Source organism: Ruditapes philippinarum, unplaced genomic scaffold (genome assembly GCF_026571515.1).
Source record: "Ruditapes philippinarum isolate M1 unplaced genomic scaffold, ASM2657151v2 ctg2859_1_1_1_1, whole genome shotgun sequence".
Lineage (NCBI taxonomy): Eukaryota > Metazoa > Mollusca > Bivalvia > Venerida > Veneridae > Ruditapes > Ruditapes philippinarum.
Window position 1 is genome coordinate 59,185 of NW_026852940.1, and position 19,571 is coordinate 78,755.

Below are 19,571 nucleotides of genomic sequence, written 5' to 3' on the forward strand. Positions count from 1 at the left end.
AGGGAATAACATTTATTGCTGGTATATCAGAATGTTTCCTAAATCATCCAGAAAATCTAATTTTATATAGATATGTTTGTCGCCATTAGCCTGCATTGTGTTCCTTCTGGCCGTAAATGTAGCATTTGTGACATAAGTGCATTTTCTTTTATTGTCAGAAAAGAAATTGTCATTGAATAAATTTGACAAAGAAATCTTATTTGTAAGGATATTCTGAATGTAGAATAAATTTCAGTGTTGTCCTCATTTATCGACTGAAATATCTAGTAATGTCAAATATCTATTTTACCTTATATTTTTATTAATTCTGGTTCTGATTTGGATTGGTTACTTCATCAATTCACATGCCATATATTCTTTAATGAAAAAGTAAATGAATGATATTTATAAGGGCCAAAAGCGGATAATTATTTTTTCTTGACGTTATTTTTTGTTGAAAAGTCTTATGACGTAATAATGCTTCGTTCCTTTATTGTGTATATAAGTCGTGAAATACCTTAGCCGTGAGCTAACTGTGTCATTAAAGAAACACCAAAGCCAGTGTACAAATCAACTTTTATTTTGTTATACATATATGAATGCCTGTCTTTATTTTGTGTCAGCTGAGTCAGCTAAATCTTTTATTGAAATCGTTTTTATAGAACCATTCATGACATCATGTTGACACAATTCTTTAACTAAAAGTCCTAATAGATCAACATATTTTCCTCTAATTTTGATTGATATAAATTTCCGTTTTTAGTGTAGTGATTATAGCTTAAACAGTTTTCAAAGACAATCAAGCACACCCTGTAGGATCAATGTTTGCTTTCAAGCAACGTATCAAAGAATGACGTCTGACATTGAATCAGCGTGCGATTATAAATTAAAATTAAACTGTTCAGATTTCCTCTTTTAGAAATGTTTTGTCTATATACAATATAAATCGCTGCTAGAACCGATTAAGAATACAGGCAGCAATTACGTCATGGTCGTCGAGGAAAAAGTAATGCAATTTTATGACAACCACAATCCTTAGAAGAACACAATGAAGATGACTGTCGATGTTAATTTACAATTAAATATAATTTTTTAATCAATATACATTTTAAATTAGACCTTGCAGACAATGAATTATGGTTCCCGGAAAAGTACTAAGCATTATCAACATTTTCAGTTAACCTGATTTGTCTAACTTAAAGAAAATGTATTTGCGTTTTCGATTCTATTCAAAACAATGAATTTAAATGGACACCTTAAAGAACGCCCGTAACGCCAATATTAAAATCTTTACTAGATTGAACCCAGATCTGAAAAGGTATGTGAAAGGCTTGAGCTGGAGTAAAACAAATTTTCATTTTCTAGCAATCTTGAAATGAAAATAATTTATGTTTACAAAGCTTCGTGGAGGACATTGCATTTAGATGTAGAAACTCTTTACACAATTCGTTATTAAACGTTAACTAATGGTATTAATAGTGATATAATCACTTTTATTGTACTTAAAATAATATATTTTAGTTATACTGAAAGACCGCGTAGTATCCCATATCACACAATTAACTGTTCCACTATAGTAAAGTGTTCTTTTACACTTCAAATGACAATTGATTGCCTAGTTGCAACATTAACGGTATGTTCTTCCAGTAAGCGTCTGGTATTATAACTTTCATTTACTTGAGACCATAAACTTACGGTGTTGTTCTTTAACTGCTTTTGATTGCTGATTTAATTCTGTTGTTGATGTCGTTAATAAATACAGTACAATAGCTTGCTAAATTAATGAGCAGTTATTTCCATAATTTGAATGTGACCATGCCACTTGATGTTTATTTTGTTATATATATATATATATATATATATATATATATGAATGCATGTCTTTATTTTGTTTCAGCCCAGTCAGCTAAATCTTTTATTAAAATCGTTTTTCTAGAACCATTTATGAAATCATGTTGACACAATTAACTAATTTAACTAAAAGTCCTAATAGATCAAAGTATGTTCCTCTAATTTTGATTGATATCAATTTCCGTTTTCAGAATAGTGATTATAGCTTAAACAGTTTTCAAAGTAACAAATCATCTTTTTAATAACAATCAAGCACACTCCGTAGAATCAATGTTTGCTTTCAAGCAACGTATCAAAGAATGACGTCTGACATTGAATCAGCGTGCGTTTGTAAATTAAAGTTAAACTGTTAAATGCCTCTTTTAGAAATGTTTTGTCAATATACAGATCATAATAAATAAATCACTGCTAGAACCGATTAAGAATTGAAGCAGCGATGACGTCACGCTCGTTTATGAAATGGTAATGTCACTAACATAACAACCATAATCCTTATGAGAACACAATGAACTTGCAAAAATAATTCATTGTAAGCTTTGATGACTGTCGAGGTTAATTTACAGTGAAATATTATTTTTAAATCAAGATACATTTTAAATAAGACATGGTAGGCATTGAATTATGGTTCCTAAAATAGTACTTAGCATAATCAACATGTTCTGATTTGACTAAGAACATGCATTTGCGTTTTCAATTCTATTTAAAACAATGAATTAAAATGAAAACCTTAAAGAACGTCCAGAACTCCGATATAAAATCTTTAGAGCCCCGGCTTGCTAGGTTGAATCCCAATCTGAAAAAGTGTGTAAAGGTTTTAAGCTAAAGGGAAACAAATTTTTATTTTCTGGCAATCGTGAAATAAAAATAATTTAAGTTTACAAAGCTTTGTGGAGGACATTGCATTTAGATGTAGAAACTCATTACACAATTCGTTATAAAACGTTACCTAATGGTACTAATAGTGATATAATCACTTTTATTGTACTTAAAGTAATGTATTTCAGTTATTCTGAAAGGCCGCGTAGTACCCCATATCACACAATTAACTGTGCCTATATAGTAAAGTGTTCTTTTACACTTTAAATGACAATTGATTGCCTAGTTGCAACATTAACGGTATGTTCTTCTAGTAAGCGTCTGCCATTATTACTTTCATTTACTTGAGACCATAAACCTACGTTGTTGTTCTTTAACTGCGTTTGATTGCAAGTTTAATTCTGTTGATGATGTCGTAAAATACGGTACAGTAGTGGTCATCAAATCTTGCTAAATTAATTAGCAGTTATTTGCATAATTTCAATGTGACCATAGCAGTTGATGATTATTTTGTAATACATATATGATAGCCTGTCTTTATTTTGTGTCAGCTGAGTCAGCTAAATTTTTTATTAAAAATCGTTTTTCTAGGACCATTTATGACATCATGTTGACACAATTCTATAACTAAAAGTGCTAATACATCAACGTATTTTCCTCCAATTTTGATTGATATCATTTTCCGTTTTTAGTATAGTGATAATTATAGGTTAAACAATTTTTTTTCAATCTAACAAATCATCTTTTTAATACAAAGAAGTAATTACAATCAAGCACACTCCGTATGATCAATGTTTGCTTTTAAGCCACGTATCAAAGAATGACGTCTGACATTGAATCAGCGTGCGATTATAAATTAAAATTAAACTGTTCAGATTTCCTCTTTTAGAAATGTTTTGTCTATATACAGATCATAATATATAAATCGCTGCTAGAACCGATTAAGAATTTAAGCAGCGATTACGTCACGCTCGTTTATGAAATGGAAATGTAATTTTTATGACAGCCATAATCCTAAGAAGAACACAATAAACTTGCAAAAATAACTCATTGTAATCTTTGATGACTGTCGAGGTTAATTTACGATAAAATATTATTCTTAAGGCGTCTAGCTAGTTCTGGAAGAAAACACTTATTTTTATTCTAAATGACACATTTACAAATGTTACCATCTTCAATACGTTATAATTGGTTTGTGATTAGATAATACTATGTAACACAAAATAAAAGGTGTTAAACATGTCTGAAAATTATTGGAGTATCGAAATGAGTTTTAATTGTTTTGCTGACGGGAACGGAACACACTTATTCTTATAAACAAGCTATTTTAGCAAACCCTCTGGTTTTTCTCTCACTTTTCTAAATATATTAAGAATGCATGTTGCTCCTTTCATACTCGACTTTAAAAAAGACAATTACTTATCTAATTCTAGTTATTTAACAGCAAAGTGATATCATAGCAAAATCAGTATAGCACTGAAATCAACATTCGTTTTTTTTGTTTTTTTACTGAGCAAAACATATAAAGTGGTATGGTCACATACGAATTATTTAAATAACTGCTCGTTACTTTAGTAAGATTTGATGACCAATATCGTCAACATCAACTGAATCAAACCGATTTTATACTAGCAATCAAACACAGTTAAAGAACAACAGCGTAAGTTTATGGTCTAAAGTAAATGAAAGTAATAATGTCAGACGCTTACTGGAAGAAATTACAGTTAATATTGCAACTAGGCAATCAATTTTGTCATGTGAAGTATAAAAGAACATTTGACTATAGGGAAACAGTTAGCTGTGTAGCGGGGTACCACGCGGCCTTTTAGTTAAAGTGCAATAAGAGAAACAATATCACTAAGAAAACCCTTAAATAACGTTTTAAAACGAGTTGTGGAAAGAGTTTATACATCAATACAATTCCCCCAAATAATGTTTTGCGAACTTAAATTAAAATTGCTAGACAATTCACATTTTGTCACTTTATCTCAAAATCTTTACACGCCTTTTTAAGATTGAAAATTCCAATTGACAGGCTCATTCAAGCAAGACGAGGCTGTAAATTGTTTGATTTCGGCGTTTTTGGCGTTCTTTAAGGTTTCCATTTCCATCCATTTGTTTAACTGGATAAGACGCAAAATTTAATACATGTTTTCAGTCAAATCAGTTCAACAGATCATATTGATAATGCTTAGTATTTTAAGATTCGGTCACGTTGCAATGTCTACAAGATTTAATTTAAAATGTGTCTCATTATTTTAATGTGGATAACTTAATACATTTATACAATTTAAATCAATAATATTATTTAATATAATTAAAGTTTATTTACTTCAATTAATCCTAGTTTCATATTCATAACATATTGCAAACTTATTTTTTAACAAGAACTTTACAAATGAAGCCCACGTCGTTTATTATATGAAATCTAGCAGGATTGATTACAAAATGATAAAATGAAAAACAAAATTGTTAACGAATTGATAAGCTTTTTCAAAGAAAACTGACAGCTATTTAGTTTCTCTTTGATGCCATTTATAGAAACACTTTGTTATTTCCATAATTGGTGGTAATCCTTTTTATGCATGTATGAGAGCATAAGAAATAGATCAAACAATCAACACGTTGTTTATTTAAAAAGAAAATCCGTATCTTAATTGTACCGATAGTGACTTTGAAAGTATATGTTTATACTTCCTTCTGCTTTGATGATTAGGAAAGAAGCCACTTCATTACTTAATTTCGACAAGAGGACCATTTACATTTAGCTAAGGTTTCAATGCGCTATTAAAAATTTATATATTGTGTCAAAACATTTTGTACTTTGTCTGATTTTATATGTGTCAACAACTAAAGTTCTCTACTGACTAGTTTACGTACTTTGTTTCTTTTTTGCCAAGACAAAAAAGAGAATATATGAAATTGCTTTGATGCGTATATTTAATCATCGTATTATATTGTTTTGATGGATATAAGTCCGTCTGGTATATAATTTATAGTGAATTTGTTCATAATGAATGGTCTGTCCTATCATAAATAGTTATGTTTATAGTATTAAGTATCAAACATGGCAACAAATCACGAAATTATTGTAGACGAATGCTATTGAAAAGTGTGAATTACATGATGCGATATGACATTTATATATAGCTGATAATATATTTTCCCAAAACAAAAACATATTATTTATCATATCAATAATCATAGTGAATTAACTTACAACTCTATCAACATTTATTTTCAAGAAATATTTTATAAGAATATCCAATTTATAAATATGTTGTTTTATCAATATTTTAAAATACTTATAAAAAATACCCATGCAGACCAATCCGCTTTTAAGTTGTTTCCGCGAGTAATGCTGTATTTTTTTAAAAACAATGAAATCATGCAAAGTTTAAGTTCCTTCTTGACCTTCGTAAAAGATGCACAGCAGGATACATCGTTAACTAATTTGGCAATTGCTTATTGTTCAATACTTCCAAAGTTTCAAATAGAAAATGCTATGAACCGTCTATATTTAAGATATATTTGCATCTTTCGGCTGATATTTTCAAGACCATGTACGAGCACATGTCGACAAAACATATTTGAAATAACTGAATGTAGTCCGTATTACATCAATAATTAATGTAAATGATCTCTTCCATACATTATTACTTCAAACACCACGATCATTCTTATTGAACAAATGTCAAACTAATTAACTGTTTTCCTATAATCATACGTATACTTTCAAGTCAATTTGATGACGACAAAAATATTCAGTACATACGTCATCAATTCATCCCTCTCTTTCTCTTATTTCTATTTCCGTTAAGCTATTCGTGTACCTGGATTAAACGTCATTAAAGATTGAACTTATAAATAGATTTCTATGGCATTTTTATACAAGAAAGGTGATATATATCTAATGCAATCGCTCTTCAAGCGAGAGTTTAATCATCATAAAGGTGTTACAATTACAACTTTTGCACATTAATAGTATTATAACATTCTAAATCTGTTTCACAATTTATATGAATGTCATTCATATCAACCTAAAGAAAGACGCGTCAAATCACGTTCGTTAAGAAGAACTTCAAAGTCGGGTTTGTTAGAACCAGTACAGAATAGTGTAAACAGAAGCAGATAAAAGGAAATCAGGATTTTTTTTAAAGGATGACGCATCAACGCTGTAATTAGGTGATTTTATCAATAATAAAATAATACAGAAATATATTAAAAATAAAGTTGTTGGTCTTTATAATGTTTGATATCGGAATTAACTTCTTTCACACAAACGTAAACACAACAACAAACAAACAACAAAACAATTCAACAAAATATGACTTATTACAAAAACATGGATTCGTCACTTTTTTTTATAAATCCAAATTAAGCATTTTCTTTGATTTACTCAACAATACAATCCGAATGTCAATCGATAAGAAATGTAGTTCAAAGATAATTTCCTATCAAATCGGATCATAAATACTTTTTAACTGTTTAAGACACGCCAAAATCGTCTGATGTTTTGATATACCACATGTATTGTATTGTTTTCTGTTTCTGGATTAATGTACTTTACATATTTGTATACGTATATAAAAATGCATTAATTGCATCGTCTTGGTGCATGTCCCTTAAATGTTTAAGTTAATAAAAGCTAAAGTTAAATGATTCTTTTGATTGTTTATCTTTTTTTTTAATTTATAATAGCCCATTTTTGAGACACAATAGGTAGGAATGTTATTCATTTTTCGCTTTCGAATATTCAAAATTCATATCGGAGTTTATGACCCTAACAATTGATTTATTGTCGTCTACTTCTTGAAATAAATGCGTTATATTTTAAATTGAATTGTATTTTTCAGCATTGTTCTTTATTTTTTCAGCTGCATGTGCTCTGAGAGAATCTTTATATCTCAAATTTAAAAGTATAATCCGACATTTCCGTGAAAATCTCTCAAATTTTAATGTTAGATGACAACAAATTGTTATTGATATTGTCTTGGTTATTCAATATATACTGTTATATACGTTCTTTGTTCCTGTGAAATTCAACAAATACATTCGTAATATGAAGTACCTGTCAAAAGCCGAGGTTGAAGTCTTTTTGTACAAAGTATTCCGATATATCACCTTGTAGGGAAAATGCGGGGGTTCTTAAAGAATTTAGAGATGAGATGAAGAAGTACCATTGCTTGCATAATATACAGGGTGGGTGGGTGAATGAAAAAATCGAATTGAATAATTTTAAGATATTAAGAAAATTCAAGAAATTTTGAATATAATCGCAATGTGTACTGACATACAAATATGTTTACGTATAGATTATTTTTACATCTTTTAAAATTAGTACACATGTTATAAGTATTTATAATATAAGTACTGGAAAATTCAAAGGTAATAAAATATCAAAGTGTCACACCATATACTTGCATTGTGTTAACAATGTGCCATAAAGACTTTGCTTCAAATACTGCCCGACAATGTTATTTCAAAGTTTAACCTAATATAAAACCTTATTGTCTTGAAAAAAAAACGTCAATCTTTTTTAATTGACTAATTACAAATGTAATTAATTTATTATTTGTTTTGCTGAACATATGTTTGAAAAGAACTTATAGAGGTCTTCATTTACTTTAAATTGCTTTCCCAGTGACAATCACTGATTTAATTACGAATTGCAACAACCAAAAACTATTTGTGGAGCATAAAGCGGTTGCACGGATCTCTTGCTGTTCTAATATATTGTTATTTAACGAGGCAATCAATATGAAAATAGTGGTGTTACCTTATTCGACCTTTTTCTCACAATAGTATTATAATACAAACTATAAATATTTGCATTAGACAATGGCCACTTGAAAACAATCTGTGTCAGAATGATCATAAAGGCATTACTGAAAATAGCTATTCAAGTTCATTTCGTTTGATGTTTTCAGTATGAAACTTTACGGTAGCTGATAAAAACGGAAAACCACAAAAGGTATGACATGAACTCTAAGAAAAGAATCAATTATACCTGATTTTATACAGTACATTATGACGGAATGTATCTTCATAAAGAACATGGTTGTTCCACAAAGAACGAATAAAGCTTTAGAAACTAGAATAACCGAAGTTACATCTAGATTCATTGATTGTGGAAGTACTTGCATCACCAAAATTGATGTCACATACAGCACGATTAAGTTTCATGAGTAAGTTTGGAATCTTTAGGGGGAAACAGGAACAAAAACTAAAATTTCAATTCTTGGCTAAATGATTAACCGAACAATAAGGGAAAGAAGTTGTATGTAAAATTGTAACAAACATGTTTTGCAACAGTAAAATACAGTATTTGTCACGTGGAAATGATTATTTCAATTGACATTGTATAATTTGTATAATTGTTTCATAACTTATGTTTAGATTTAAATTATATGTGTAAGTATGCGAAAGGTGTATGTTTTTTTATATTATAAAATAGGGCTTAACTGCTTATAGTTTTCATATTTTGTAAGAAAAGTATTGCAACCGTTATTCCACAAGTGTCTGCATGTTGAATCTGATCAAAATCAGTTCTCCGATGGCACTAGAACCATATGTTTGGAAAAGCCATATTTTCAACATTTTAACCCAATTTCAATTAATTGCTTGTAAAACAGCTTTGTTATATTCGTTCCTTGCCAACAAACATCTCTAAATTAATTCCGCATTCTCGAATGTAATTAAATGAATTTTATCATTGATGAATTGTGTAACTTCAGCTAAGTTTCTATTAATGACATTTGCTATCTGCCTTACAGTTTGCAAGGCAATTAACAGAATTCCACGTTGCTTCGATGCGGCATACACCTCTTATACTGCATTAGTTAGAGAGATAGTTTACCATATTGTCAAACTGATTGCCTTTATTGCTGAATCGAGACAACTAAAATGAAAGATTACAATCACATAATATGTTGTACTTATTGAAATCGATGTATATCAATATATTGATATATTTACAGACTGTTACGAAAAAATGGTATTTTGCTTTTATTTGTAAGTGTATATAGATTTGCTAAAAGAAGTTATTTTTCCAATTAGGCTAATAGCTGTATTGTTGCGATAATCTGTCTTAGAAATCGGGTTTTTGAGTTCACTGACTCCCTCACCATTCTTTCTTTCTTTATTCATTCATTTATTCATTCAATCATATATGGAAGCTATCAAGTCTTTCTTCACCAGTTTAGCCAAAAAATCGCCATGTTACCTTTATTGTGTTGGTGCGATGTACAACCAAATAAAACTACAAGAAACCATGTTTTTGTGCCGCACGCTAGGTAATAATGTACTGACAAACATAAAAGTGTGATGACGATTTAAGAATTACATGTAAGATTTTGTATTTTCCACCAGCCTTTTAATTGTCTGCATCATGAATAGTGATTCTTATTGATGTCAGCCAATAAAGTCGACAGGAAGAAGCTCTGGAAAATACAAACCTTGAGTAAATTACATTTGATTGTCCTTTTGTATATAACTTGTTTTGTACTGTATCTGTCCGAATATGAAAATAAATTGATGGAATATGGAAATTGTAAGGCTTATTGTAATAACACAGCTATACCCATCCCAAAAGGAAAACATAACTGTTCTGTACGTTTTAATTTCGTTCATTATTAGCTTTGAATTCTAAAAGCAAAAAAAAAAGTAAAACAGGCTTTGTAATGATGTGAGATATTGAGCACAACCCTTTGATGAAAACATTAAGTCATCTCTTGATAACATTCAATTGTCTATCATTGCAACTTGTCTGGCAGTCGAAAGTAGGGAAATGATAATATCTGGTCAATTTGATTTTAAATGTAAATTCTGGTTTATTAATATATTATTTTTATCAATAACAATGGTGAATTGTAATGTAAATTTTCAACAACTATTGTACAAATAAAACCATTTTACTTTTAATGCTCAAGGAAATCCGGTTGTTCGCCAAAAAAAAGTTCAATGAATGCATGTTGAAAATCACTTTACTAACACATCCATTTGAAGTAATCCTTTAAGATAGCAACATTGCAGTTAAGTAAAACAGTTAACACGTTGTTTCTTTATAAGGAAACCGATATCTTAGTTGCGTTATTAGCAGCTTTGAAATAACATATAGCTTAAAGAATTTCCTTTGATGATAAGGAAGAATGCTTTTTTCATTACTTTACTTTAAGCAGGGATCGAATCTGTTTGATCACAAACCTTTTTATTTTCCGCACAATTTATTAAAGTTATTTATATCCGGACTCAAAGACATCCAATTCCTTTGATTTAGCATGAAATTATTTTTGTCGACGATTTTATTATTATCATAACAACTAGCTTACACATTTTGAAAGAAAACTCTAAAGAATTTTAACCTGCAAAAGACACAAGTGTAACAAATTTGTTGATCTTATTGTTTAAAAAAGAAAACGAAATAAGGTGAAATATCATGTAACGCATTAAAAACGTCAGTGTAATACAATATTTTGGACGGCATACTTATCATGTACGCTCTGTAAGGAAAATTCCTCTCTTCCAATTTACTGAAACAATTCATGCATTTGGACTGTTTTTCCCCTAAACCATCATCATCATTATCATCATCATCATTGTTGTCATTTACATCATTATTATAACGTTCAAAGATATTTTAAAATAAAGATTTAAATGATTTATTATTAGAGTGATTCATTAGGCAATACTGTCGGGGAAATACCAGATAACATCACATTCATCTGAACGGTTGCAGGTCATAGTTCCTCCTTTTGTTTTCATATGCGAATTTATTTGATTTACTGTCTGCTCCCTCCAGCAAAAAAGTAAAATCCGTCAGTTTTGTGAAAATTTCTCTCTCGTTTTTACATTGAGGCAACACATTATTATAAATATGTCTTTGGTCTTCTTAAAAGTTGTTTTATACGATCCTTGCATACTTGATATTCATCTTTAAGATCTGTTATTTAGTGTAGCTTTCGAAAATAAGATTTATTATGTTATCATTTGCATTTATATATTTAAACATTTTTTTCTCTCCTTGTAAAAAGTTGTAAATGAAAATGCGAGCGTCTTCAAAGACTTTTAATTTGACGAGAAGGAAGTTGCATCATTGATTGCATATACACAGTGTAATGAAATAAGGCATGGTTGTTAAGTCCCCCAAATTAAATGATGTTAGTGGGCGAGAATCTACGGGCAGTAAAACTCTAAAGCAAGGTTTTGCGCGTGTTTTCCACAAAGTATAAATAAGAGTTTGGTCTTGCTCTAGAGATGTATTTCAAACTGTAACCGAAAATCAAAACAAGATCTAGAATTATTTAAATTATATCGAAATTTTCCAAATATGCAACATGCATTATGAACAATTTTAATGAAATAAAACAAACCAATTTCGCCAGTCATAATAATAATTCTTTATGACATGTACGTTGTTTCTAAGAAGCAACTTAGTTGACGGAGTAACTTCTTATCACTATCCAGCATAATAAACGATACGACTTATATTAGAATTCCTTAAATTGTAAAATATAGAAAAACATGACTCGTTTTGAATCACGATTGTTTTCATACATAAAGACTACATGTTTGCAACATTTTTCAACATCTTCTCAATCCTTAACTACAAAACAGTTCTATACAATACAAACAAATTGTCAAGACTTAAATGAATTGTTCGTGGATATAATAGACTGAAATAAATTGTTTGTTTGTTTATAAAAGCATAATAGTTTCGGTTTGTCAATTTATAAAGTGAAACTAACGATAAAATTTTCTGTAAAATTTTCCCCGTACTTCGCATCAGTGTCGGCATATTTTTCTTGTCATCCGGGATCATTGGTTCCGGCACAGTTTTGGTGTTGAGGGGGGCTTGAAGGACGTTGCATGTTTTCATTATCCCTCATGTAAAGACTCAATCAAATCGAGTCTGCAATATTTTTATGTAATTTTGTGGTGATAAATTCTTCCCTTTTGCCAGATTTTGTTTAGATACATAGTTGAAATATAATGTAGTTGAAATATAATGTTAAATATGTTATATTATAAAGTGTGATGTACTTCAATAAGACTTGCCCTTCTTTTTCTTTGATATATAAAACAACAAGAATGTCTCCTATTTAGAAACCGCCATGACCTTTTCAAAAACCAATCACCGTCCCCGCTGGTTATCACTCAGTTGTCAGACAGTTTAAACTGCAAAAAACCAAGATACTTCTTTCGGAACATAAATCGATTTTACTAATGCCATGTTGATTCTATATATTGAAATTGACCAAGAAAGTAGAATCATATATTCATTACATATGCTTAAAATAGCTATTCCAAGTTTAATTAGTTTGGAGTTTCCAAACAAGAAATTTGAGGAAGCAGATAGAAATGGGCAATGACAAGAGGTATCGAATAAGAAATATTTTTATTCTACAAAAAATGACAAAGGTTTAGAACATTTTTTGTACAAAGAAAGAGATAAAAACACTTAAGCATGCCTCAAATTAAACTATATTGTGATTTGAAGAAAGAAAATAATTTATTTATTGCAAACGGCACTTACAATCCGCACAAATTACCAAAAAGAGGTTAAAATATGCTAAATAGCTCTGAAGCGTTAATCCATTTAGTCAGATTGTTTGTATGTTAAACATACGTTTCATAATCATTTTCGATAAACAAAATTGCATTACCTTTTAAAACGGCAGCCGTAAGTTATTAGGGTGTCTTTAAAAACACAAATTGTGATAACAACGGCATTTTAACCTAATTTCAATTGCCTTATATAACAGCTTTGGGAAATGTGTTCCCTAAAGCTAACACACAATCATGTCTAAATTATTTCCGCATTCTCAAACGTAATTAAATGAATTTAATCACATTGATGGAGTGTGTAACTTCAACTAAGTCTCAACTAATGACATTTGTTATCTGTCCAAAAGTTTACAAGGCAATTAACAGAATTGTGCGCTGCGCTACGGCGCAGCATAGACATGTTATACTTCATTAGTCAAAGAAGTGGTTTACTATACTCCAAAACAAATCGATTGCTTTGATAACTAGATTGAGACATCTGATGAGGAAAAATTAAAATCACATGAACCGATGTACATAATGAAAGATATGTACATTCGTTAATATGGTACAAGTATATTTACTAGCAGTGTAAGAGAGTAATGTTTCGTATTCAGATTGTGAAAAAGAAAATGTTTTTCCCCAAAGGTGCATATTATTAAATTGCTGTCATAATTCGTCTTTGGAACCAACATGGGAATATTTATCCGTAAGCTTCTTTTATGTTGAATTCCCTAAGAGAAGAAAATAAAATATATTAGGCAACCGTTGAATATCAAATAAAGATATACTGCAACCTATGAAGAGCAGCAAATTGCCGAACTTAAATAATATCAGGGCTTGGTAAAAGTTTTCATCTTTTTAGGCATCTACCAAGAATATATGTCTTCTAATCAATGTTGCTCTGCAGAGTTTGCTGCACCGACAAAGAAGTATATAGAATGTTTTACTGGTTATATGCTATTTCCTTTTCTTTGTTGCTGTGTATATTTTCTCTTCCTTTGTTCGTCATTGAAACCTTGTTTTTTTTCTCTCTCTTCGTCATTGAAACCCTGTTTACGTAAAATGGTAGCAATAGCTTTGATACAATGTCTTTATGTGTCGCACGGTGACAATAACGGAGGCCTTCGAACAAGGAACGTTTCAATATTGAGATGAAAAAAATCTGAATAAAAGCAAGATTATTGTATTTTTCTCCCGCCTTTTTATTGTTTGCGTCGTCATGTAAAGCGATTAAGATCAGTGTTGAACGCCAATAAAGTTGACAGGAAAGAGCTCTGGAAAATACAAAGCTGAAGTAAATCGCATTTTATTGCCTGTGTGTATATTACATGTAAGGTAAGGCAACTGCCCGGAAATGAAAATATATGGATTAAATGTAGAAACCTGTAAAAATAGGAAATAGTAAACCTCAAAGGAAATGTCGTTAACTGTTACACTTAAATTGGATATATCGTAAAAATAACAAAGCAAAATCAGGAGTTGTTAACAGATATTTTGTCATGAAACCAAACGCGTAGATTAAAGGTCTAAAAGTGTCCCAAAAATGGTTTTATTGTTATTTCTCAAAAGCTTTCTTATTGTCTTATTATTGTTTCCAAAAAGTTAATGGTTGGCCAATTACTTAAACCATCGTTTGCTTCTGTTGCTTTTTTGAACATAAGTGAAGTTAGAGTGATTTGGTATTTTGTATGGATGTTTGTTTGTTTGTTTGTTTTGGGTTTTACGTCACATCGACACAGTATAGGTCATATCACGACGTTCCAGCTTTACTGGTGGAGGAAGACCTCAGGTGCCCTTCCGTGCATTATTTCAGGCACGAACGGGTACCTGTGTAGAACCACCGACGTTCCGTAAGCTAGCTGGATATCTTCCTCACATGAAAGAATCCAAAGTCCCTGTCGGGATTCGAACCCACATCGGTGATGGGCAAGTGGTTTTGTATGGATGTCAAAATATTACAGTGTTTACATTTTGCTTCTTGTACAACACACAATACTGCACCTTCAATGCTACATTCTTCAGATGATAAATTCTAACATGCTCTAAAACCACTATTTTAACATTTCTAAAACTTATGTTTGCCTTTTTTAAAGAAGGAAGAAGTATTTGATTCTGAGAAATATCATGCATTTAAAAATGGAAATGTAATTGTAAAGTAATTTAATTTGCTTTACATGAAAGCGTTTAAAGAGGAAACTTTATTGTACAAACTTACTGGGATCGTTAAAATAGTTTCTATTTTCCATAAACGAGTCGTTCTGTAGCTTGCAAACACCACTTCTGTCCATGAACAGGCCCAATCAAACCGAACCTGCAACATTTTTATATTTTGCCGTTTTGGGCGTTCCTTAGAGATTCTGTTTTTTCTCTCTATGTTTCTTTTCATTTTTGGACAACCCTCCAATACTCATTTTCCTAAATACATTTAATATAATGTGCTTACTAAATGTGCATTTGTTAAATTTTTTATTAATCTTAAATCATTGTTAAATTTAGTTTAGTTTTTGTCAAGTCATGTGTAATACAATTAAATACAAATCATAAAAAACTAATTGAAATATTACAACACAACATAAAGAAATAATTATGCAGTTATAATGTAACACACGTTTTTCTTTCTGCCTTATATCGTCATATATGTATCAACATTTATTATAGTTGATACTAATATTTTGTTCTTGTTATACATTTCAAAGAATCGTATTATTAAATCGAATAGCAATAATTCCAGCTGATCCTTAAAAAATATATTCATCATCTAGTTAAAGCCAGTTAGAAACAGATAACAATATCACGAGATGAAATCAAAACAAGCGCCAGAAAGATTTGCATGGTTTGCATTATTTATTATCTAAATATATTCAATGCATAAAATGCGAAAAGATACGGCATCCCTGATGAACCGTTTAGATGTCATCTGAATCGTTATAAATTGTCAACGGTAATATCAGTTTTCTAAATTTACGTCGGAATCCGAGTTGATTAGGTAATCATTGCATATTTATAGGCATCAAAATAAATAGGCGGATTCATGATTTTGATATTCGCTTTCTAAACATGTGAAATATGTCCGTAATTATTTAAATGTATGGGGGGAAAACACAAGAAAACAACAACAACAACAATATCTGTTTTGTACGGTAAAAACATGTGTATATCTAACATGCACCGAACAATTGCACTTTTAAAGATAGACCACGAACAAGGAGAAAGGTTACATAATTATAATAGTCGTTAAAGAAATGTTTTCTGCTTTTTTATGAGTAACTCAATTAATTCTTCAAGTCTTTCATATATACGGTTTTAAAAACCGCACATTAAATTTCAGGAGAAATATATATATGTACATCTGTAATCCTTTTGGAAACATTTTTGTTACAAATAAAAGAAAAACACAACTACAAAATGGTCCGATTGCAATTTTTACTAATTTGAAATATACTACTTTCTGTCTAATCTTACTAATTAAATGTTCCTATTTATTTCAATATATGGTTTACTAAATTTATACCAACAGTGTGGAAGCGTCAGCAAAAGTCTTCGTTATTTTGATGCATCCCTCATATATGTAAGTGTTTTGTAACAAAAAGATAATTTCATCTTTGCCTTATATAAACGCGGATAGGGCATGGTGTGACGGACCTTAACTGCTGTATAAGCAGGGATTTGGTATGCAAGTATTTAATGAACATTTGATCCTTTGTTGATGGGTTTCTTCGCTATCTTCATTGTATCGTCGATATGCTGGACCCTCCCGACATTCAAGAACGTCAAAGACAATAACTAGCTTTAGCTCGTTTGTAATGAGGAAATCGTTTTTCATCGATAACGCCAAACATGGGAACGCGAGAAATCTCCCTTGTTTGAACTAGGAATTCTCAATTCGTCAAACGAAAGGTGTTATCATGCCGCTTCTCTTTTCTTAATTAAATGACGCGTTTAAATGACAGACGTCTTATATATCGTGTAAATTCGATAATTCTTTAGAATTAATATTTACAGACTTAACAGCCACTTAAAGGATTTTCAGGAATATCCGATGCATGTGTTTCTTATATGCTCAATTCATCTGGCTACACGAGTCTCAAGCGAATTCTGGTAGGACAATGTGATAAAATCATAGACGGTTTTATATCATTTGACGACAACGCTCAACAATTTTGCTGGCCGAGGAAAACTTATGTAGCGTGGCGTATTTATTCATACCAAGTAACGTGCTTAGGATTAGGATTAGCGTTCGGGTTTAAGAATGGGAACAAAGTTTATTAGCAGGATAATTCCTATGCAAAATTTACGACAATTTTCAAATAGAAATCCATATTCAAATATAGATGAAAATGAACTTCTTCTTCAGGCGTGCTATGAGAACCCGCTATTCGAAGAGGAAGGAACGGTGATAAATGATACACAGACCAAATTACACAGACAGACGGACGGTCTTCGAACAAAGCCTTACGATCTACCAAATGCTGCTCAAACCTCGGTACATTATAGGCCAAGTAAACCTAAAAGAAGGAAAGGACTATATATCTTAGGACTATTGCTAGCATTGGTTGCAATAATTGCTATTATAACAATAATAATAGTAGGTCAAAGAGGTAAGTTTGATATGTAAACTATTTTTTTCTATTATTGCAATTTTGATATTCAAATTTCAGCTTATTAAGTCTCTGTGAACAGGGCACACTAGTACTGGTACTTGAGATTTGAACTTTCAGCAGTTTTAAGTGATGAAATTTGAGCACCGCTCAAGCCGGTGCTAGGGGGGCGTGAGGGATGTTCCACTTGATCATTCTCCCTCATTTTTTCCAGATCTTGATTATTATATTGATTAATATTTTTATATACGTATTATCACAAACTCTGCGATTTCATCATGAAAGTTATTCTAATGTAGTATTATCTTATTGGCTGATTCTGTATTTTCTTTTCTTTTTCACATTCTATAATTAAAATATAAATGAATCCGAAGATTAAACACACCCACAGATTTTACACAAAATTTAAATAAATATTTATAATCGCAATCGTTCCAGTTGCATTTCATGCGTTTGGTGTTATGTTTGCAGCTAAATGTTATTATTGTTTCAGTTGTTTATTCAAAATATATATTATTTTTTCAAAACTAATTAATAATATATACAAACTGTATATCTAATGATTTTTTAATCTCTTGATATTAAAAGAAATTTACGAAGACTCTTCAAAGTTTGAAGAATAATCTGCTATCGTGCGACTTGATAGGTTTTATCTATATACCAACCACAATGTTTGTACTGAAGATTAATTGCTTTAATTTGTTAGTAATGTCTTTGTTCGTAATCTATGCTCTACCCTTGTAGCGCATAAGCTGAATGACATAAATGTCCTCGCTTCTGTTTGACACCCACTAATAAATGTTAAAAAAGCTTTATCGAATTTTCTATCTCTGCATTTTAAGGGAACGTAGTAATTTATCCCAATATAAACGCCACATATCTCAGTTGGCGAACGAATTTACACTGTTGCCCATTTTCATAAATCAGTTAAGAGGTCTGGTTGCCGGCTGTGCGGACACAGCTAATTCGAATTTTCACATAATCTCGTGTCTAGTGTGACAACGTCAACGTTACGAGAAAGATGATACTATATTTAGGCGTCCATCTCGCGAGGGTAATGAAAATCTATTACATATATCTTTTGCCGCTACTGTAGACATGTTGCATAGATCGAGTATCGCGCAAAAAAAGACTAGTTATTTTCCTGGCATGAAGATATAATCAAATTTTATAGTCACCACGCAATAACAAAAATAGAATATACAGGACAACATATAAGTGTTTGAATACACTAAATTGTATGTCTATAAAGCTCTTGATGTCCCAAAAGTCCCTTTGCAAGCAGTTGCAAACACTAAAATACTAGAAGTGTTTCATGAAATGAAAATCTGCAGCCAGATGCACATAGTTTGCATTTCTTGAAAAAGGATCTGATCACGCTAAATGTCTTCAATAAACGCGTCACTCTTTCCATCTGGACAAAACCATTCATCATTTTGTAGTGAACTTTTCAAAAACTATATATACTTACAGCGGATGAATAGCGAACAGTAAAGACTAGGATCAGACAGCTTCGGCGACAAGGATATTATAATAGTTATCGACGTGCAATTGATAATTAAATGTGTTAAGGATAAAATTTAAAAAAACTGCCTAAAATATAACAAGACTAAGCATCACTTTGAACATTACCAATACACACCTAAGGGTATTTATAGAGTTTGTTTGAGTCACATAGACTGTTGATTACACAAATGAAGTAAAATATGAAATTTAAAGCAACTATTGCAAACTGTGTAATTATTTTGAGTTTTCTTTCCTGTACACATATCAGTGAAA

General features: G+C 30.7%; 1 protein-coding gene across 4 annotated transcripts in view; it reads left to right on the forward strand.

The window, feature by feature from the left end:
- The window catches only part of LOC132728820 (atrial natriuretic peptide-converting enzyme-like), a 96,193-nt gene that overhangs the window by 51,513 nt on the left and 25,109 nt on the right, over positions 1–19,571 (forward strand). For all 4 annotated transcript variants that reach the window (XM_060714512.1, XM_060714494.1, XM_060714520.1 and 1 more), the window contains exon 2: positions 17,549–17,792. In XM_060714512.1, the coding sequence (XP_060570495.1) occupies positions 17,549–17,792 (244 nt within the window). The remainder of the gene's footprint in view (positions 1–17,548; positions 17,793–19,571) is intronic.